Here is a 22244-nt window from a genome sequence, read left to right as displayed (position 1 = left end):
CACTTATCAAACCCATGTTCAACCCAAGCCTAAGTCTATCCTTTCTTTAAATTGTAATAATAATAATAATAATAACAGATTTCAAAAATAATTATATGAATCATATACTAATATATTTAGTATTATTGATAATAATAATTATAAATTGATTAATTTATATAATTTAATACTTATATTTCATACTAAATGCTAATATAATTATATTTTTTAATTAATATTAATTTAATATTAGTATTTAGTATTAGTTTAGTATGGATCTGTGTACTGTAGTACGCATATAATGCAGTCAGGTATTCTTTCTTTCTTTCTTTCTTTCTTTCTTACTTACTTACTTTCTTTCTTTCTTTCTTTCTTTCTTTCTTTCTTTCTTTCTTTCTTTCTTTCTTTCTTTCTTTCTTTCTTTCTTTCTTTCTTTCTTTCTTTCCTTTGGTCCTGTTCAGTATCGCAACTTGACATGTCTAAGACGTCAACTAGCTCTAAACGAGCTCTTTGCTGTTGCACTGTAGACGTACACGTACAATGAATTCTGAAAAGTTTTGTTCTCCTTATATCATTTGGTTATTAGGTGTCCTTTTGGATTCTCCAAGTGTCCTTTTTTGGAAAGACTAAATTTACCTCGAATAAAGCTTGCAGAAAATACAGTTTTGTGAGAATTATCCTTCAATCTGATAGTTTACTTTATAGCAAATGATGACAAAAACAAGATGAATTATGTATGCTTAATTTAACACAAAAGGGTGTGATTATTCATGATTAAAAATGTAAATATATATGTATTTATTTATCATCGTTATATATTATTTTAATAATGTAATTTTTGTATCAATAATTTAGTAGTTTATTAATATGAATAATTATTTGTTATTTTTCCTTTTTCAGCAATGCAGATTAGTTTCAGAAAGAATTATGCATATGTGTGTGTGCTTTTTCTTGCATTAATTAATTTTATGTTTCTAGGTGGTTTGTATCAAGAACCTGGGACTGTTGGCGGGGAGCGACTCAATGAGGTATGTCTACAGTTGTGCATTTTCATTAAATGCTTTTCCATTAACATTAATGGAAATATAATACAACATAAACACAATGCATATTTATGCAGCAGTGCTCTTGGTGTCGAATTATTAAAGCAACCGCAGCAGTGAAAGATGCATTGATCTGTACTTGTGCTAATGGAGCAAAAATTCTGCAATGGTCACGCCGTGTTTACGCTGACGTAAAAAGCTTCTCTGAGGGTACATTTACGCAACAGCTTTTTCAGTTAGGATCAGTTCCACACTATCACTGAACAATTTGCATGACCTTTCACAAAATGAAACTAGTGTCACTACAAAGGTTGGCTCAGTATATAGTCATAAGATGAAGTTCTCACGGTGTGAAGGGTTTGATCAGGGCTGTTTCGGGATGATCTCAGTGCTCTTTAACTCTGGTCCGCAGAGACCCAGGCCCATGCGGCGCTCCACCGTCCGTAAGCGTCGGCGTACATCACGCAGACGCCCCGCCGTGAGTCGCTGTGACACCCATCTGTTTAGATCCATTAGAAGAGTAGAACTTGTCATAAGTTATGTAGCGTCAAAGGTGTTTTCCTGTGTTGTTGCAGATATGCATAGAGATTGTGTTGTGTTTGCATTAGAGTTGAGCTGGTCTTTACCCTGAATGGCACCTTGTGATCTCAGATGTTGTCTTTTGTAAAGTGGACACACATTAGAGATGTAGACAAATAGTTCTTCTTTTACCGTGGAATAATCTCCATTCACAACAGTGATGTCCACTTTGTTTTTCCCATTCGTTTTGTAATTTTAAATCAAAAATGTTTTTTCTTCTTCAAAAATAAAAAAATAAAAATCAAATAGCCTGATGGGATTTTTTTTTAAATCTAATCACAATTATTGATTGATTGATTTAACGGCAACCAAAAACATTTTGTTGTAAATATACACTAATTTTAGTTGTGGTCATCTGAGTAGCCACACTTGTGACGTGGTTTCTACAGAAGCACATGTCTGCGTTTGACATGGTAGGTCTGTCTTGAAAGATTTTTTAGGGGATTAAGGGAACTTTACTTCCGGAAGACTGCTGTTGCGCTCTGTATCGTGTTGTTCATTAGTAAGTCGTCCTCTTTCACAATAGCATGTTGTCACGAGTGTGTGTGGATGTTTTAAATGAACCGAATGCAGCTTCAGAAACAGCCATCCACATGTGTCCCTCAGGACGGCTCCTCACAGCAGTGTTTACAGCCGTCTAAGATCCACGTCCTCCTCCTGGTCCTGCATGGCGGGAACATCCTGGACACGGGCAGCGGAGACCAGAACAGCAAGCAGGGGGACGTCAACACCATCGGCAGCGCGTTTGATGCAGTGATGCGGGTTCATTACCCAGCTGCATTGGGCCGCATCGCCATCCGCCTGGTTCCCTGTCCGGCCGTGTGTGTGGAGGCCTTCTCTCTGGTGTCAAAGTGAGTGACAGACACACACACACACTCAGAACATGAACGAACTTAACGAACTTAAACTAGCAACAGTTCCAACTTTTCAACCTTCTAGTAGTATGACAAATGTTGCTTACGGTTTCCAGAAAGGTTCTGCATTCATTCATTTATTCATTCATTCAAAAGTAATAATGTATTAATAATTTGATTTTAATTAATTAATTAATTAAAATATAATATAATGTTTTTAAAATAATTATTTTTGGTATAGAAAAATAGATTAGAATAGATGTATTTGATTTATTTATTTTTTGCTATATTATTAAGTCAAGTATATTTGTATAGCGCTTTTCACTATACAGATTGTATCATGCAGCTTCACAGTATTAAATTAAAATAATGCAACAAGGTTTGTTTCTAGTGGAATTTATTGATTGATAAAATCAAATTAAATATCCCCAAAATATCCCCAACTGAGCAAGCCAAAGGCAACAGTGGCAAGGAACCGAAAAACTCCATCAAGTGACCTAATGGAGAAAAACAAAAACCTTGGGAGAACCCAGGCTCAGTCGGGGGCCAGTTCTCCTCTGGCGTTTATGAACTAGAGGCCGGATTGTAGTTTGAACTGTAAGATTAAAAATATTATATGAATGCCTGGCTGAAGAGATGCGACTTTAATCTAGTTTTAAACTGGGAGAGCGAGTCTGAGCAACGAACAGTATCAGGAAGGCTATTCCAGAGTTTTGGGGCTAAATGTGAAAATGCTCTCCCTCCTTTGGTGGTTCTGGATATCCTAGGTATGACCAAAAGCCTCGAATTTAGTGATCTTAAAGAGCGCGATGGATTATAGTGCGATAGAAGATCCGTTAAATAGACGGGAGCTAAGCCGTTTAGGGCTTTATAAGTCAGTAGCAATACCTTGTAATTAATACGGAACTTTATAGGTAACCAATGCAGTGATGATAAAATCGGTGTTATATGATCATATTTTCTTGATCTAGTAAGAACTCTAGCGGCGGCATTTTGGACTAACTGTAGCTTGTTTAATAAATATTAAATAAATAAAAATTGCTAAATTAATAAAATTTTAAATGATGATAATAATAAGTGATTTTTATTTATTTTGTAGGAAGAAAAAAATAGAAAATGCTGCTGTTTTTGCAGTGAATAACTTCCAGTTATCAAAAGACAGTTATATTGCATTTTGAATCAAACGTTTTTGCATTTTGCATTTGCATCAAATGTCTATTCAAATAAGGAGTCAATAAAGAGATGTTACATCACTGTTGATATTGATTCATTCAGTGCACTTATGAAAACACATTGCATTGTGGGATACAGTTCTGTTCTGTGCGCTCTGGATGTAAACTGCACATTTTGGTAAATGTATAGGTCAACCGAGTATTGCATGCGTAATGCAGAAAGATTAGTACGTCACTCTACGTGCTGATTCAGTGCATTAAACGGCTTCTCGCTGGTAATAACCCAGCATGCTCTCTGTTCTTATGTCCTTGACACAGTTTGAGTCCCTACAGCTATGACGAAGGCTGCCTCTCCAACAGTCAGGATCACATCCCTCTGGCCGCCCTGCCCCTATTGGCCACCTCTGCACCACAGTACCAGGACGCCGTGGCAACGGTCATAGTGCGAGCCAATCAGGTCTACGGTGACTTCATCAAATCCCTGGAGGGGGCCACTTTCACTGGCCAAGTCAGTGCTTTGCTTTTTTCTCTATGTAATTATTTACAGATTAGAGCGATGGAACATTTGTGTGGCAGTGAAATATGCATCTAGTTTTAGTTTGTTTGCTGAAGTACTTTTGGGATAAATGTGCATTATTCACAGCATTTGGTTTTCTCACTGAATATCACATGTGTCCGTGTTTGCTTTTTCCTTACGAATGTCACTGGTTTTATTGTGAACAATTGAGGCAGAATATTCAATTTCACAATCACATTTTATAAGTTTAAAGTGTTGTGAATGTTGTTTAATCATTTATCTCACTCATTGCCCGTGCACATGACCTCCTGTATGTGATGTAATGTGTGTCTGTCTGGTAATTGTGTGCAGGTGTGTCTGATTGGTGACTGTGTTGGAGGGATTCTGGGATTTGATGCTCTTTGCAGCAGCAACATCACGGTGTCAGAGAGTCAAAACAGCAGCCGGCGTGGCAGCATTGTCAGTGTGCAGGTGAACACACACATTTGCACACACACAAGGCCTGATCATCCAGACAGTGATTAATTGCTAACGCACAGGTTTAGGGATGAGGCCTGGTTGAGTTGCATTAGCAGTGTGTTGTCATCACATGTCCAAGAGATGCTGTTTTTCCACCCTAAATCTAAACCCCCTTTTTTTTTGGCCTTCCTAAGGCAAGCAAACTTTATTCTTACAGTATTCCTCAGCCATTTTTCTAACTTCTTTTTTTGAACCATGCAGTTCGATGCAGGTCAGATGTTCATAAATGATCATAAATATCCTGTTTTCCATCATATGATCCCTGTAAAACTAATTACTGATGCACTTCCTCCACAGGACAATGACCTGTTGTCACCAGGGATCATTATAAACAGCACTCACTGCTCGGGTTCTGGCTCGGGTTTGTCTCTAGAGGGAAGTCGGCACCTCAGCCGTAGTAATATAGACATTCCACGTTCCAGCGGTCCAGACGACCCCAAAAAACAGCTGCCCCGGAAACGCAGCGACTCCTCGACCTACGAGCTGGACACCATCAAGCAGCACCAGGCCTTCCTGACCAGGTGAGCCACAGTCCTTCTTTTGTTCCTCACCCAGTTTGTTTATCATTCAAGTCAACATGTCTGTTTTATTTATCATATTTATGTGCACGATGGACTGTTTTCATAGACTGTGATGATGCGTTTCCTCAGTGAATCTAGCAAAGGTTTTTATATTTTCATTTTTATAAAATTGTATAACACTATACTTTGTCTTGTATTTACCTTGGCATTAATTTACGCTGCTTCGTGAGTGATTCTAATACAACGGCTGAGCGAGTGATGGCAATCAAGCTCTATATATATATATTTCCTCCTTTGAAAAGTCATAGAAATGTGGCGTTTGCCCAACTATTGACATCTTCTACTTCTAATAACCCCATAAATGTGAAAAGGGTCCATATGCTGATGACTATATTGGTATTGGCTGACATTAGCATTTCATTAACTTGTTGGTTATATTTGGTTATGTTTGTTTAGAAGAAGATGAGATCTATTTCAAACAATAAATGCTAGATTTTCAAATATTACAGATATTTTATAACAGTCATGGAAAACCTGGAAATAATAATATATTTTTTAATTGCTTTCCATTCCTGCAAAAGACATAAACAAATTTATAATAAGAAATGAAAATATTTCATTGCCTAAAATTTCATCCTGTGTAGGGTAACACTTTTTTGCTATCTGCTTTGTGATCAAATCAGTCTTTTTAGTCAAATATTTTAAAACCAGTTGAAGTGGTTCAAAAATATTATTGATTCTTTAAGCGAATTGGTCTGAATCAAAATTATATATATGTGACCCTGGACCACAAAACCAGTCACATGGGTAAATTTCATGAAATTGAGATTTATACATCATATGAAAGCTGGATAAATAAGCTTTCAATTGATGTGTGGTTTGTTAGAATATGACAATATTTAGCCAAGATACAACTATTTGAACATCTGGAATCTGAGGGTGCAAAACAATTGAAACATTGAGAAAATCGCCTTTAAAATTGTCCATTTATGTTGGCGATTGTGCAGCATCCACTCACAAAAATACATGTTTTATATATTTACGGTAGGAAATTTACAAAACATCTTCATGGAACGTGATCTTTACTTAATAGCCTAATGATTTTTGGCATAAAAGAAAAATCGATCATTTTGACCCATGCAATGTATTGTTGGCTATTGCCACAGATATACCCGTGCGACTTGTGACTGGTTTTGTGATCCAGGGTCACATATTATGTGTGTATATATAATTTTTCTTTTCTTTTTAATTTTTATGTTAGTTATAGATATTTCCTGACTTTTCCAGACATGGCAGTGAATCCCTACTGTAATAATGCACAATAATATGTGTATAATAATGTAAATTGTGTGTATATATAGTCTGCACTCCAGCGTTTTGAGGAACGATCCGGGTTCCCGTCGGTCCAGCAGCAGCACCATGCTGGAGGGAGGAGGCGCTCTGGGAAAGTTTGACTTCGAAGTGTCCGACTTCTTCCTCTTCGGCTCTCCACTAGGCCTGGTCCTCGCTCTGAGGAAAACTGTGGTCCCTTCTTTGGATGGTATGTCAACCTTCAGGACAGTTTCTAGTGGAGGAAGAGTGATGAAAGAGAATGAAATCCTGCGTGGATTGGATGCCAAAGCGATCGTTTTAAAGTGTGACTTGATCTGATGGATTACACAGACCGTGTAATCTCGATTGTTCATGCTGTTTTTGTTCTGAAGTCCAAATCTTTTAAAACATATTAATCCTAAAAGCAACTTAAATCAGTTGTAGTCGTGGGCTGCCAGCAGATTACTGGAGATTGTTTTAGAGGGCTGGTGTCACAGAGGAAGGGAACGGTATACTGACGGGAGAATCCCGATCTAACATCTGTCATGTACAAAACAAAACAAAAACTAGGATGAATGTGTTGAACAAAATGCTGAAGGCATAACCTCCTGCACCGCCAACAACAGCATTATTTTTAGCTGATTTATGGCGAAAGAAAATACTGAAGTACTCTTTCCAACATTGAAAATAATCAGAAATGTTTCTTGAGCAGCAAATCATCATATTAGAATGATTTCTGAAGGATCATGTGACACCGAAGACTGGAGTAATGATGCTGAAAATTCTGCTTTAATCACAGAAATAAATTACATTTTACAATATAATCAAATTTCAAAATATGACTTTTTTTTTTTTTACTGTATTTTTGTTCAAATAAATGTGGCCTTGGTGAGCAGAAGAGACATCAAAAACATTAAGCGATCTTACTGACCCCAAACTGTTGAACAGTATGCGTGATTCTACTTGAACTATAACAAACCAGCTGAGAATTTTTTTTATTTTTTATTAATCTTATACTATTATATTAATAAATGTATATTCTAACACCAACATTTGAGAGCAATTTAACAAATATTTGTCTTTTCTTTTGTTCTTCCTGCAGTGGCTCATCTTCGTCCGGCTTGCCAGCAGGTTTATAACCTGTTCCACCCCGCGGATCCCTCCGCCTCTCGTCTGGAGCCCCTGCTGGAGAAGCGTTTCCACCTGATGCCACCGTTTAGCGTCCCCCGATACCAGCGCTTCCCACTGGGTGACGGCCAGTCAGCCCTGCTGGGTAAGACAGGAAAGATTTCTCAGTCAAACACGTACACCTGCTAAGACCTGGATTACACCTGGTGTTATCTCGGGTGATCGGATCACAAGTGGTCAGGCGAGACAGATTGCTGTTTTTCACCTTTTATGTGTCCTCTGACCACTCGTGATTTGGATTTAGAGGGGACGGTCTCTTGATATTGTGACTGCATACCAGTGTTATTTATTTCAGAATCATTGAAATACGATTATAGGTTTCATTAATATTTAAAAAAATTATTTTTATATTTTCTGTTCTAATAATTTTAATGCAGTTTTGTCATGTTTGTTGGTTGTTGTTTTTATATTTCTATATAGATTTTTGTTTTTCAGTTTTAGTTTTAGAACATCAAGTTAAACTAAATGCAAATGAGAAATGTTGCCTTGAAATGTACTAGCTGAAATACGCTTGTTTATATTTAACTGTATTTCACTTAACGTTTATTTTATTTCAGGTAGCGATTTTTTCAGTGGTTTTAGTTTTAGTTAACTATTATGACCCTGCTGCATACATCACTCATATGTAATGTCTCACTGCATGCTGATAACAATGCAAAACGTGCCATGCGCCCCCAAAAAAAAGCCCAGAGAGCCGCACATAACTGGATAATTTACATGTTTTATTGCAATGGGTGATTGACAGGTGAGTCTTTTGTCCAGGATGCATCTGGACATAATTACAGCAGCGTTTACACTAACAAATGCAATGTGGTCACATGCATTTCTAGCTATATCAGCTCAAGGTACTCGTTTACATTTGAGAAATCATGATTGTAAACGGGCCCTCTACGTGTGTCCGCATGTGTATTAAAGCAGATATTTTTAAGGTTTAGTTTAAAGCAGCACTTGTTAAAAGAGCATCGTCCATCATTGCAGTTCTGGCTGGTGTTCTCGTGCCTCGGTTTGTGTCATTTCTGTCTGTTATTTGTCTTTATTTTCTGTTTCTTTGTCTCTCTCCCCTCACGTCGCTCTCATGTCTCCACGTCCCTCATGCCGCTGGGTTTGACATGTGGCAGTGGAAACCATCCAGAGTAACCCTCACCTCCTGTTGGAGAGTGTGAGCTGTGCCGCCCAGCGCTTTCAGGATGGCATCAGCGAGACTTCCATTCCCGTCCCTGTGCTCAACTGGCAAGCCATGCCGGCCCCCGCCGAGTGTGTGTAGCCATTCCTGGTTTCTTGCACCCCTTTAGCGTAAACTCCCTGTTATGTGTGTCACCCCTGTGTGGCGTGTGCCCTCATTTCACATGATCTGTGTTTGTGCGTCTGCTTTGACATTGATTCTCTCATTGGGGCTTGTCGGGTTTTGAGTTTTACTGTGACTTCCTGACACTGGAGGCTGCCATGTGGAACTGGATGGTATTGAATTTAGAGGTGAAGTGTGTATTATTTCAACGTTAAAATGCTTTTTCCAATTCTAATTTAGTGTAGACAAGTGTAAGCCATTCATAGGTAAGATTGTAATTTCAAAAAGAGTGTAATTTCACCACAAAATCAAAAGAAAAATCATACTTTACATTATAATTAAGCATATTTTCACCCCCAATACAATAGATGCTTTTGTTTTGTTTTTTGTAATTATGAATATTCTCTATGATACTATTAGATTCTTTACTGTAAGGTTAGGGTTAGTAGTATAGTATTATAGTAAAAATTACTGTAGACAATGCATGTTTTTAAATCAGCATAATTTTAAGGCAGTACAACAAATACTACCATAATGTATAAATAATTTAGAACTGATATATATATCTAGAATGATTTCTGAAGGATCATGTGACACTGAAGACTGGAGTAATGATGCTGAAAATTTAGCTTTGCATCACAGAAATAAATTACATTTTAAAGTATATTAAAATAGAAAACCATTCTTTTAAATTGTAATAATATTTCACAATATTACAGTGTTTTTCTATATTTTTGATCAAATAAATGCAGGCTTGATGAGCAAACATTAAAAATAGAAATAATTGTGTTTCCAAACTTTTGACCGGTACTGTATATTGTTATGAATATAATAGTCCCTATAAGAATAAAATAGCCCTTTTGATTCTGGTGTGAAATATAAACTAGGCATGTTCTTGAAAGATTTCATGAGGTTTGCCCATAAGCAGATGGGGAAACCTGTTTGGAAACCAGCACTATTTTGCCGTTCCATTCAATGCTACTACTACTGCAGAAATTACACACTCCACCTTTAAAACAACAATACAGCAAGAATAATAAGAAAAAAATATATAAATTCAAGCAGCTTGACTAATGACAAATCCTGATTCTGATGCCGGGCTTGCATGTGTATTTGGTAGATAATGCCCCATGAGGACTTCATGTAAAAACAGTAAATGCTCTCCTATGTTCCTCAAGAATGGAAGGAACAGATTGAAATGGACTCAGGGGCAGTATTTACAACTTTTATATCTCTTTGGATTTGTGTTTGCATCTTCTTTTCACTTCCTTTTATCATTTTGAATCAAATGGCCCTATTACAAATGTATAATGATCCATCAATCAAGCTCAGATCCAAAACCGAGTGAGATCGCAACACTGCCTATGATGCTTTCTAGATAGGCAGCTCACTAGGTTTTGGAACTGAGGTTTAGTCAGTACTGAAAATTGTCCGATTTCTGGGCCCTGATTGCTCCGTCAGTTCCTGGCCCCTGCGAGTAATTACTGGTTTTGGTCCTCACAGCGGACGTGATGCAGTCTCACAGCATAATGTTCGGGGATCACTCCAATCCTTCGTCTCCGGGATCCATTCCAGCCTTCCGTGGGGCTCGCAGGGGCAGCGAGACCAGCATCGCCAGCCAGGTGTCAGGGTTAGCGGACAGTTACACCGCCTCCAACATCGCCAACAGTGAGTTGACACATGCACACACTCGGGTTAGGTTAAATAGAAGAACAAGACGAATCGATATCAAGAAATCTTCACCAAGGCTGCATTTATTTGATCAGAATTACAGTAAAAACACTAATATTGTGAAATATTGCTTCATATTTTTGTGGAAACCATGTTTTTTCAGGATTCTTTGATTAATATTAGGGCTGCACGATTTGGGGAAAATGTCACATTGCGATAATTGAGGTCAATATTGCGATTGCGATATAATAAACAAATGGTTTCATGAGTCAACTTGCTTGGTTCTCAAGGAAAATAAATGCACACACAGATTAGTGATTATCTGCCTAAAGAAAAAAGTTCTTTAGTCAAGAGCAGTGAGTGTTTTTCTCTGTTCCCTTTGTTCTTTGATTAACTTTAGCGACAGATATAATTAGTGGCTACTGTGTACTGTCCCTTTAAGACCAGCCGCTGCTGTCAGAGACGCGGATCTCACACGCGCCTCATTCTCTCACGAGTCACAACTCTTCACGTTCATCATAAGACTACTCTTATGTTTTGAAGATACTCGACAAAAAGACATTTTGGCATAATTGTGTGTGTTATTGTTCGCTCAAGCTCGAAGGAGAACTGTATTCTGGCATGCTGTTTTGAGCACACGCACGATATTAGCACGAGTCTTTCTGTGTGACACAGTCAAGACATTCACAGGCAGCGCGTTCATTTTGTCTTATCGCACATGAATGGTTTAAAAGCATTTGCATGAGTAAGAGCGGGGTCATGTAACACTAGCCAAAGGATGCCAAAAATTAACAGATGCTGCGTTAATTGCGTTAACAGCGCTAATTTGTTTATTTAATATAAAATCGCAGCATTTTGCGTCATATAATCGCGTAGGCTTGACATCGCGATCTCGATTGCGATATGATTAATCGTGCAGCACTAATTAATATAAATCTTTCCTAACATTATAGAAGTCTTTACTGTAACATTTGATCAATTTTGATCAATTGAGTTTAATTTCTTTAAAAAAAGTCTTGTTTTCTCTAAACTTTTGAACAGTAGTGTGCTGAAAAAAAAAGCAAATATATAGCTGCAAATATAGCTAGGAACTATTACATATGTCATGTTCACCATTTGACTACTGTTGTTTTGATGTTGTTGTTTTTTTCTCTAGTAACACAAGCATGCCAACTTAGACTCTCCAAAAAGCTCAGTCTTTTGTCCCAGTTTGCCCTCCCCTATAATAAAATGAGCTCCCGAAGCCCCTCCCCTAAATCCTGCAAAGGACAAAATAAGCGTCCGCTAGTAAGGCAGGATTCCAGCTGTCTGGATGATACAGAGCAGAGCATCTCTCTAGGCTTTGAGCCCTCACCCTCGCTCGCCTCAGACCCGCCATCACCGTGTGTCCCGCTGGACATCGAGCAAGGTACTTGGAGCGTGGGTAGACGTCCGGTCAGAGGGTCTCCTCGACCCTCCAGATGCACCCGCTCTCCTGTTTGCCTGCGTTAGTTTCTACCATTGCTGCATTCCCTGCAATCCCTCCTACTGCCTGTTTTAGCCCTCCGAATCTTCAGCCTGTTTCCTTGCTGACCTCCCCAGCGCTGATGCCTTTGTTTTCTGAATTCATGCCCCCATCCTTTAAAAGCTCAGCGCTGGTGCTCTGGTTCTTCATCTCTGGAACCCTGAGCCGCTCTGGGTTTGCCCTGAATGATGAAGACCTTCTGAAGATGCTTTGAAATGGCGCTGACTGGTCTTGCTCCCATTATCATGCTTACGACCTGTGTATCTTCTGTTAGCGGTCGCTTATAGATAAGGATGGGAATCAGAAGGAATTTAGTGATTCCGATTTTGTACTTTTGAGGAAGTGGTCTCCACTCTGTACTAAGCGTAAAAAAAAAAAAAAAAAAAGTTTATTTTAAAATATATATATATAAAAATATTTATATATATATATATATATATATATATATATATATATATATATATATATATATATATATATATATATATATATATATATATAAATTTTTTTTATTTATTAAAACCTACTTTTTTGGTAAATATTTGAATGTTATATATATATATATATATATATATATATATATATATATATATATATATAATTTTTTTTTTTATTATGATTTTTTTTTTTTCATATTCTGCAATATAAAAAGATTGCACAAAAAAAAAATTTAAGCAAATAATGTATTTGGGTGCTTTACTAAATAATTATGAAATATGCGTTTAGATCAGGGGCAGGAATTTTATATTATTATTTAGAAAATTTTATTACAAAAATATTATTTTACATTATTATTCAAATAAAAAACGATTTATGCATAATTCCTGATCCATACGCAAATTTGATATTTAGTAATTTTCCTTCCTAGCTTGAAATGTCGTCCAAGTAATACTGTATATTATATTCTTTTAAAAAAAAGAATCTGCCTTTTATTAATATATTTTAAAATATTTATTTATTTAAATAAAGATGTTATAAAATATCTTTATTAATTTAGATCTTTAATTAATAATTTAATTCTGCCTTTTATTAATACATTATTTTTTTAATATTTTTATTAATTTATTTTAATAAAACTGTTAAAAAATTATCTTTATTATATTAAATGTAGCTGTTTTTGGTAAAATTTTTATGTAATAAAATAAGGGATTGCCTATTTCATATTAATTATATTTCATAAGTGTAATTTAATTCCCCCAAAAAATATTAGAATTTTGGTGATACTTCATGCTACTGTATCAAAGGCAAATTATGAAAAAGACTGATTATGAAATTATTATTCAAATAATATAATATACAGTATTACTTGGACGACATTTCCAGCTAGGAAGGAAAATTACTAAATATCCAAATTTGCGTATGGATCAGGAATTATGCATAAATCGTTTTTTATCGCATCATTTTTCTTTCAAATTAGTGATACCAAATTAATATTACTTTAAGTACCATTTATTTCATGTCTGTTCCAAATTAGTCTTTAATTACATTTAGAAATGAGTGATTCTTTTGAAACAACCGACTCTTTTGTTAGTGAATCAGACTGCACGGCTCACGCTGAATGTTTAGTTACGTGCAACCAGTGAGGACATTGGCATAAAAAATAACATGTTGTCTGTACGCCCTCAGTCTTCCCAGTCAAAATGGAACCAGTTTTGAATAAAAGCTAGTTTACTATTCACAATCCTACTTTTGCAGATTCAAGAACATTAAACCCCAATGAAAAGAGTTTCAATCCAAAAATAGGGTTGTGTTCTTAAATGTCTTTTGCAATGGGTCATGGGAGGAAGAAGTGCACATTACAAACCAACCACTTTCCATTTCTTTCCTTCCTCTTGAGCCCCTGAAGCAAACCTGCATCATATGTCCTCGTCCTCGTCCTGTCCTAGATCCAGCATCTGAAACATTCATAAATAATGTACAGATGAAACTGAAATCTTTAATGGTATGTGAACCTGCCGTTGTAGCGGTAATGGTGTGGACAGGCATGACTGAGTCTCTGGTTTCTCCTGCAGTCGCTGCACGCTGGTGGGGAACCAAGCGCATCGATTTCGCCCTGTATTGTCCCGACGCTCTGACTGCGTTCCCCACCGTGGCTCTACCTCACCTGTTTCACGCCTCCTACTGGGAATCAACGGATGTTGTGTCTTTCCTGCTCAGACAGGTGAGGATTATACAATATTTATTCCTCTCAAAGGAATTTTCAGGGTTATTTGCACCAAGAAACATAATTATATATATTTTTTTCTGCCTTTTATTAATATATTTTAAAATATGTATATTTATTTATATAAATAAAACTGTTATAAAATTATCTTTATTTATTTAGATCTTTATTTATATCATAATTTTATAATATAAAAAAAAAATGTTCTTCCTAAATGAATATTCAGGGTTATTTGCACCAAGAAACATAATTATATATATTTTTTTCTGCCTTTTATTAATATATTTTAATATATATATATATATATATATATATATATATATATATATATATATATATATATATATACTGTGTATGTATATATATATATATATGTGTGTGTATATGTGTGTGTATATATATATATATATATATATATATATGTATGTGTGTGTGTGTGTGTGTATATATATATATATATATATATATATATATATATATATATATTTATTTATTTATTTATTTATATATTTATATAAATAAAACTGTTATAAAATTATCTTTATTTATTTATATCATCATTTTATAATATAAAATATTTTTTCTTCCTAAATGAATATTCAGGGTTATTTGCACCAAGAAACATAATTATATATATATTTTTTTTTTCTGCCTTTTATTAATATATTTTTAAATATTTTTAATTATATAAATAAAACTGTTATAAAATTATATTTATTCATTTAGATCTTTATTTATATCTTAATTTTATAATATAAAATATTTTTTCTTCCTTGTTATAGATGTTATAAAATATCTTTATTAATTTAGATCTTTAATTAATAATTTAATTCTGCCTTTTATTAATACATTATTTTTGTATATTTTTATTCATTTATTTAAATAAACTGTTAAAAAATTATCTTTATTATATTAAATTTAGCTGTTTTTGGTAACATTTTAATGTAATAAAATAAGGGATTGCCTATTTCATATTAATTATATTTCATAAGTGTAATTTAATTCCCAAAAAAATATTAGAGTTTTGGTGATAAATTAGGAAAAAGACTGATTATGAAATTAAAGTACAGATCGGGGTGTGAATTGTTAATTTTGTGGTAGTGCATAAACTGTTTTTATTGCATAAATTTAGCCATAGCAAATTATAAAAAATTGTATATAATTTTATTAATTTATTGTTTTTGCTGTTAGGTAATGAGGCATGAGAACTCGAGTATTTTGGAACTGGATGGGAAGGAGGTGTCCGAATTCACTCCGTCCAAACCGCGGGAGAAGTGGATAAGGAAGAGGACTCATGTGAAGATCAGGGTGAGACGGGCATCTCTAAAACCTCATGTCGCCACTGAGTGCATCACAGGATTGTTGCTGACGTAAAGATGTGTTTGTGTTGAAGAATGTTACAGCAAATCACCGCGTCAATGATGCCGTGTTTAATGAGGACGGCCTTCAGGTAGTCATGGGTCGCTTCATGTACGGGCCGCTGGACATGGTCACACTGACAGGAGAGAAGGTTAGTGCCCTATAAACTTTGGTTTGTGTAGATCCTGGAGACCGAAAAATCAAGTAACTTCACTCACTCTCTTCAGAAAATGTAGAGAAGTATTTCCCTTATTCAATTTCACTTCTTCATATTAATTTCATTCTTTTTTTTTTGGTGCTCTTTTCAAGGTGGACATCCACATCATGACCCAGCCTCCATCCGGTGAGTGGGTGTACTTCAGCACAGATCTAACCAATAGCAGCGGCCGAATTTCCTACGTGATTCCGGACAACAAACGGCTGAGCATCGGAGTGTATCCGGTCAAAATGGTGGTCAGGTAAGTCATAAATACATTTCTTCTGCACATAAAAGGATGTATTTTCAACAAGTGAACAACATCCTCTCTGTCCAAAGGGGCGACCACACATCTGCTGACAGTTACCTGACCGTGCTGCCACGCGGCACAGAGTTTGTCGTGTTCAGCATCGACGGCTCTTTTGCCGCCAGCGTGTCCATCATGGGCAGCGACCCTAAAGTGCGAGCAGGAGCAGTAGACGTAGTCAGGTGAGAGCATGTCTTCATTCATTTAACCCTATAAAGCCTACTGTGATGCGCACATTTCTAAGGCCTGTAAATGATCAACATGATCAGAACTGCTGAAAAGCCTGTTGCACACAATCTACTACATGACTTCTGTCATCTGATTGTTAGTATAATTGTAAAAACGTCCACCTTCGGGTCGTGGTTCACGCGTTTTGCTGTGAAATCTTTACTGATTTTATTAGGTAAACGCAGCAATAACTTACATTGTAAGTGTTCATTTTGAAATATTACTAACATATATATCAGAATTTCAGCTCACTTTCTGGCCATGTAAATATCAGCAACTGCACCAATTGCATATTTTTTTCTCAGTTTGGGCCTCTAAATAAAACTGAGGTGTTTTTTCCTCCTTGAATATGAGCTCTATATTCTCACTATATCATACTATATTAGCCATAAAAGCCTGATATATCAAATATGATGCTCAATAAACATATGCAAATGTTTTTTTTTTGTGTGTAAAGGTAAAAAAATCCATTTTAAATAATTCGATTATTTCATACTTCAAGCTTTTCAGGGTTAATGAAACTCGTAGGTCAGTAATTTGTATGGTTTGCTGTTCTTGACGGTGGTTGGTCCTGTTGCAGGCACTGGCAGGACTTAGGCTACATGATAGTGTACGTGACGGGGCGGCCTGACATGCAGAAGCAGCGTGTGGTGGCCTGGCTTTCACAGCACAACTTCCCTCACGGGATCGTGTCCTTCTGTGATGGACTCGTACACGACCCCCTCCGACACAAAGCCAACTTCCTCAAGGGTCTCATCACAGAGGTGGGTCGAATAGGGTCATTTATGTAGTGGAAATGTGACATTATTTTAGAGGTTGGTGCCTTCTAGACTGAGAAAAGCCAGAAAATTAGTTTTTGGCTCACATGGATGAAAGACAACAACTCCCAGAATGCACTTGCTTCACTGCTCTACGAGGCCACTCCCAAGCCACGCCTACCGGTTACAGAGCCTCCTACTGGCTGGAGTCTCTCGCCTCTGGACAAAAAAGCCTCAGATGATGCTAAATTATGATTTTTGCGTCATCTGAGTTTTTTTTTCCAGACACACAATACAGAAATCTCTCGTCTCAGGGGGACATGAGGGAGGGAAGCACGGCCATTTGAAAATACTACCGGGTTTCTACTGATACAAAGCTTAATGCTAAAGTATCCCTTTAAACACTATATATTGTAATATTGCAATATTTGAGTGTGCGCACCAGCCTGTTTAATAAAGTAAAAGAATCCATTATTTATAAGATTTTATGGGTTTGTTCTGTAGCCTATGGATTTTATTTGTAAAACTCTGCAGAGACCCTGTGTTAGCCTTTGCTTAAATTATGTGAAATGTATAATTGAAAAGCTGCTCTTTTGTAGGCACATATGAAGATCTTCGCTGCCTATGGCTCCACTAAGGACATCTCGGTGTACACGTCACTTGGTCTGCCGCCATCACAAATCTACATTGTGGGGAGACCAACAAAGAAATTGCAATACCAGTGTCAGGTATCTTTACGCACAGTTTTTCCTCTCTACTTTTTCCTCACACGTTTTTCTGCACTCTCACTGAGCCGTCACTCTCTCCCCACAGTTCATCGCCGATGGCTACGCGACTCATCTTTCCCAGCTGGAGTACAATCAGAGATCGAGACCCGCCAAGACCGGCAGCGCTCGCATGGTCCTCCGGAAAGGCAGTTTCGGACTGGGCGGCAGTGGCGAGTTCTTGCGGAAGCGCAATCACCTGCTGCGCACCATCTCCTCGCAACCCACGTCCTCCACACCGCCCGTGCCGGTAGGCCGTCCCGAACGTGCGCAGAGCCAATCAGAATGTGACCGCGAGCGGGCCGAGCGTGCACAGAGAAGCATGAGCATCGCTGCCGGCTGCTGGGGCCGAACCAAACTTGAGGGCGGAGCCCTGAGCCCGAAATAGGCTCCTCCCACCGGGTCCAACTTCTGGAGGCACTTCATTGGGCACATGGGCTGCAGGAACGGTAGGAGACGAACACGACGTAATCTCACAGTATTAAAACAGACTCTGTGAGCAAATCTCGAGCATTACTATTGTTGCATGAGAATTTTTTTCCGTTTCGTTTTTTTTATTTAATTTTTAGACCGGCAGCCAAACATTTTCCAGAAATCTAGCGCCTTAAGCATCGCTCTGGGTCATGGCCCTCGCCTCTGACTTGATTGAATGTACTGTTGGGAATGAAAACATGGATCGTTGGGTGGGTATGGACTCTTCCCGCTTCCTCTATCATTCCCCAGACTTCCCTTCCGGTGTCTGCAGAGATTCCCACACATGTAAATACGTGCCTCCTCTTACCTGCTCAGGGCAGCCATGAACTTGAGGAGCTGATGAGACCCAGAGGCCATTTTACTCATTTGTTTCCGTTGGGTCGCCCCCCCCCCCATCCCGGCAGCCTCTCTCCGAGTCGAATCGCAGCAGCATTTGGCAATAAGGATCAAAGCCCATCACACCAAACTCCGTCTGCAGGTCATCAGAGGCCTTAACTTCTTATTCAGAGCAAGAACGAACTCTCAAAGGAAGAACAATCCCTTTACAAGGCCATCTGCTTGCAATACCTCCAAGACGCCACCTCGACCTGCTGGGCTGCTGGGACACCTTCCATGTTTCTCTCTTTCTTTCTCGACTGCAGTTTTGTCAACTTCTGAGCCACCAAACACCGGTCGCAAGCACACGCCACATCTGCTGAAGTGTAAACTTTCCCGCTGCTGTCGTCGTGGAGAGAATTTCCCATCGAGGACTCGCTGGATTTGCATGTTCAATGACAACTTTTAAAAGATTTCGCTCAATCATTTCCTCTCAATCCTTTGCACTCATTTCCAGCTGATCAGGGAGCGATTCGACTCGCTCGCTTCGATACTGCCGACGGCCAAAACGAGTTCATTTCGAAAGCTGTAGTTCTGCAACTGCATAACCTCATTGTTATTTTGCACTAGTGGAATAGTCGAGGCCCTTGTTTCCATCTCATGGAAGTACGTGTCCCTTATTATTTATGGCAGGGTATTTGTGCGCATATGCACGATTCTATAGTTCTCCGAAAACAAGAGCACGCAAGAAATGTGCCAAAAGCAGGCGGATCCTAGGAACCCAAACACGTCCAACGTTACCGATGGATTGTAGCAACGTTTCCCAAGCGTTTCCATGGCACATGTATAATGTTTTTAAGATTTTAGATCATTTTAGATCAACTTCAGTTATCTATGATATTGTCCATATGTTCATATGTAAGTGATTGAGGTATATAGAAATTGTGCTTTTAATTTTCTTGCTATTTTAAATCGGACAGCATGACAAAGTCGGGTGGAGTCGTGAACCATACACGGTTTGTTTCTATATATCATGAACACACTGGAATAGCCATGCTGCATGTTGCGGACGTATTCTTCTAATGGAACTGGGAGGCTTGGAACGTGGCCTTTGTCTGGATTGGATGTTCTGAACCGAGGTCTGAACGGGACCTCAAACAGTGTAGATACTGTAAAGATGTAAATTTCACTATAATAGGATATGTTACGGTCAGAATTTATTTATTTCTGTAGCTTCATAAGATGATGGATATTTCAGGTTTGACTGTATTTCATGTGTTGCTTTATTCTTTTGTCCAACACTTCTTGAAATGCTTCTTTTAACGGACCAATGACGTGTCTCCTTGTGCATTAATCGTTGACAGTGTTTCCGTAGCAAAACTCTAGATGACGCAACCACCGCCACCCCACGGACAATCAGTTCAGCAAACCCAACGGCCTCCTCGAGCGCAGCGGGCAAGGAGCACGCGCACCTACACGTGTACAAACTTTAGCGCATTGAAATTTCCACGTAATGTGAATTGGAATTGTGATTGTGGTTCTGTGATAAATTTGCTGCAAACAACCGAGTTTAAATTGGTGCTGAACGGGTTTTTGAATCAAAGTTTTTGCTCTGAGATGGCATTTGGACTGGTATTACTAGTCTTTTAATGCATCTAGTTCAGTACCAGACATCAGGGGTTCTCAGTGGAAATAAATATGCTGAAAGGTTTGTGAACTTCTACCGCTGATATCTAGGTCATCTTGGTTGTTGGTTTATGATTTGAATGTTTAACCACTGAACAAATTCTCCGTTATGTTACTCCGCACACTCTCACATCTGAACTGGCTTGCTTCTACTTCTTACACTTCCTCCTGTTATCAAATCACCAACGTGAAGAAAGTTGATGAGTGTCATTTCCGAATGGTTGAGATTAAGATTCAGACGCATCGCAGGGAATCATACGACATCGTGATCGACAATTGTGCCACAGTTTTTACACGGCAAACATTAGTTTCGACATCCGCGGCCTTGCTTGTAGGCCAAGTATTATATCTTCAGATAAACCAGATTATAGCCACTTTTGTACTTTGCATGTCACAGAGAAGCTTTCGTACACTTTCCTGTATTCTTCAATAATGGGCCACACTACAAACCTCCAGTTTATAGTTATTACAAATATGCTGTTGTCTATATAGAACATCATATCAGTTGTTAATACCAAATATTTAAATGATGTTACCGTTAATCCTAAATCCAACCATATTTTCTAAAAATACTGACATCTGAGTAACGGCGTTATATTAAAAGACGTTAAATGCATTGAAATAAATTGACATTACAGTATTTTTGACATGTAAATGCTGTCTAATTAGCGTGCAGGTGTTTCAAAACACAAGCTCATTGGATGAAATAAATATGGTGAAGTCTCCCGAAACAAACATGTTTTGTGCCCATTTTATTTGTTGCCAAAACTTTCAGATAATCATTGCTAATGAATCACTTTCCCAACAACTTTTCAATGATGAATGGAGACGTACTGCAGGTTCATTTTACACTCCTGTTGACGTACTGATCTGGACTGACTCGCTCCTTTACAGTTTTCTTACCAGGTCGGTGGTTCAGTGCTCTCATGTGTATAACTGTATGTACTGTGGATTAAATACAGTTGGACAACTGCAAGTCTTCTGTGATTTATAATGCTTTATGAATGTGCGACATGAACCACTCTGCAAGAATTTTTTTTTTAACGTACTTTCCTTTGTAAAGAACGTCTTTAGTCACAATTGCGTATTTTTCTATATTCATTAATTGTATTCATTTTGGAGTGTGAGAGATGGTAGTGTGGGCTGAGTTAATTTGGGTGAAATTAAAGTGTGTGTGTGTGTGGTAGAGATGGATGGATGGATGTATGGTAGAGACGGATGTATGTATGGTAGAGATGGATGGATGGATGTATGTATGGTAGAAATGGATGGATGGATGTATGGTAGAGACGGATGGATGGATGTATGGTAGAGATGGATGATGGATGTATGGTAGAGATGGATGTATGGTAGAGATGTATGGATGGATGTATGGTAGAGATGGATGTATGGTAGAGATGTATGGATGGTAGAGATGGATGTATGGTAGAGATGTATGGATGGTAGAGATGTATGGATGGATGGTAGAGATGTATGGATGGTAGAGATGGATGGATGGTAGAGATGGATGGATGGATGGTAGAGATGGATGGATGGATGTATGGTAGATATGGATGGATGGTAGAGATGGATGGATGGATGGTAGAGATGTATGGATGGTAGAGATGGATGGATGTATGGATGGTAGAGATGGATGGATGTATGGTAGGGATGTATGGATGGTAGAGATGGATGGATGGTAGAGATGGATGGATGGTAGAGATGTATGGATGGATGGATGGTAGAGATGTATGGATGGTAGAGATGGATGGATGGTAGAGATGGATGGTAGAGATGTATGGATGGTAGAGATGGATGGATGGATGGATGGATGGTAGAGATGTATGGATGGTAGAGATGGATGGATGGTA

The 22244-nt window shown here is 37.8% G+C and overlaps 1 protein-coding gene across 4 annotated transcripts in view; it reads left to right on the top strand.

The window, feature by feature from the left end:
- pitpnm2 (phosphatidylinositol transfer protein, membrane-associated 2) overlaps positions 1 to 21368 on the top strand; it is a 65363-nt gene extending 43995 nt beyond the window's left edge. Inside the window, exons 9-26 of one of the 4 annotated variants that reach the window (XM_084400126.1) lie at positions 958 to 1007; positions 2208 to 2452; positions 3946 to 4135; positions 4496 to 4615; positions 4961 to 5184; positions 6546 to 6724; positions 7598 to 7768; positions 8802 to 8939; positions 10472 to 10636; positions 11796 to 12047; positions 14156 to 14304; positions 15499 to 15615; positions 15701 to 15817; positions 15976 to 16124; positions 16202 to 16351; positions 16978 to 17161; positions 17755 to 17883; positions 17969 to 21368. In XM_084400126.1, the coding sequence (XP_084256252.1) occupies positions 958 to 1007; positions 2208 to 2452; positions 3946 to 4135; positions 4496 to 4615; positions 4961 to 5184; positions 6546 to 6724; positions 7598 to 7768; positions 8802 to 8939; positions 10472 to 10636; positions 11796 to 12047; positions 14156 to 14304; positions 15499 to 15615; positions 15701 to 15817; positions 15976 to 16124; positions 16202 to 16351; positions 16978 to 17161; positions 17755 to 17883; positions 17969 to 18307 (3068 nt within the window). In that variant the 3' untranslated portion in view covers positions 18308 to 21368. The remainder of the gene's footprint in view (positions 1 to 957; positions 1008 to 2207; positions 2453 to 3945; positions 4136 to 4495; positions 4616 to 4960; positions 5185 to 6545; positions 6725 to 7597; positions 7769 to 8801; positions 8940 to 10471; positions 10637 to 11795; positions 12048 to 14155; positions 14305 to 15498; positions 15616 to 15700; positions 15818 to 15975; positions 16125 to 16201; positions 16352 to 16977; positions 17162 to 17754; positions 17884 to 17968) is intronic. The other 3 variants (XM_084400127.1, XM_084400128.1, XM_084400129.1) reach the window with 3 other exon arrangements.
- The last annotated feature ends 876 nt before the right edge of the window (positions 21369 to 22244 follow it).

This window comes from Rutilus rutilus (genome assembly GCF_951802725.1).
Source record: "Rutilus rutilus genome assembly, chromosome: 25".
NCBI classification, from domain to species: Eukaryota; Metazoa; Chordata; class Actinopteri; order Cypriniformes; family Leuciscidae; genus Rutilus; species Rutilus rutilus.
Note: the sequence above shows the minus strand (reverse complement) of the source record. Positions and strands in the feature narration are given on the sequence as shown.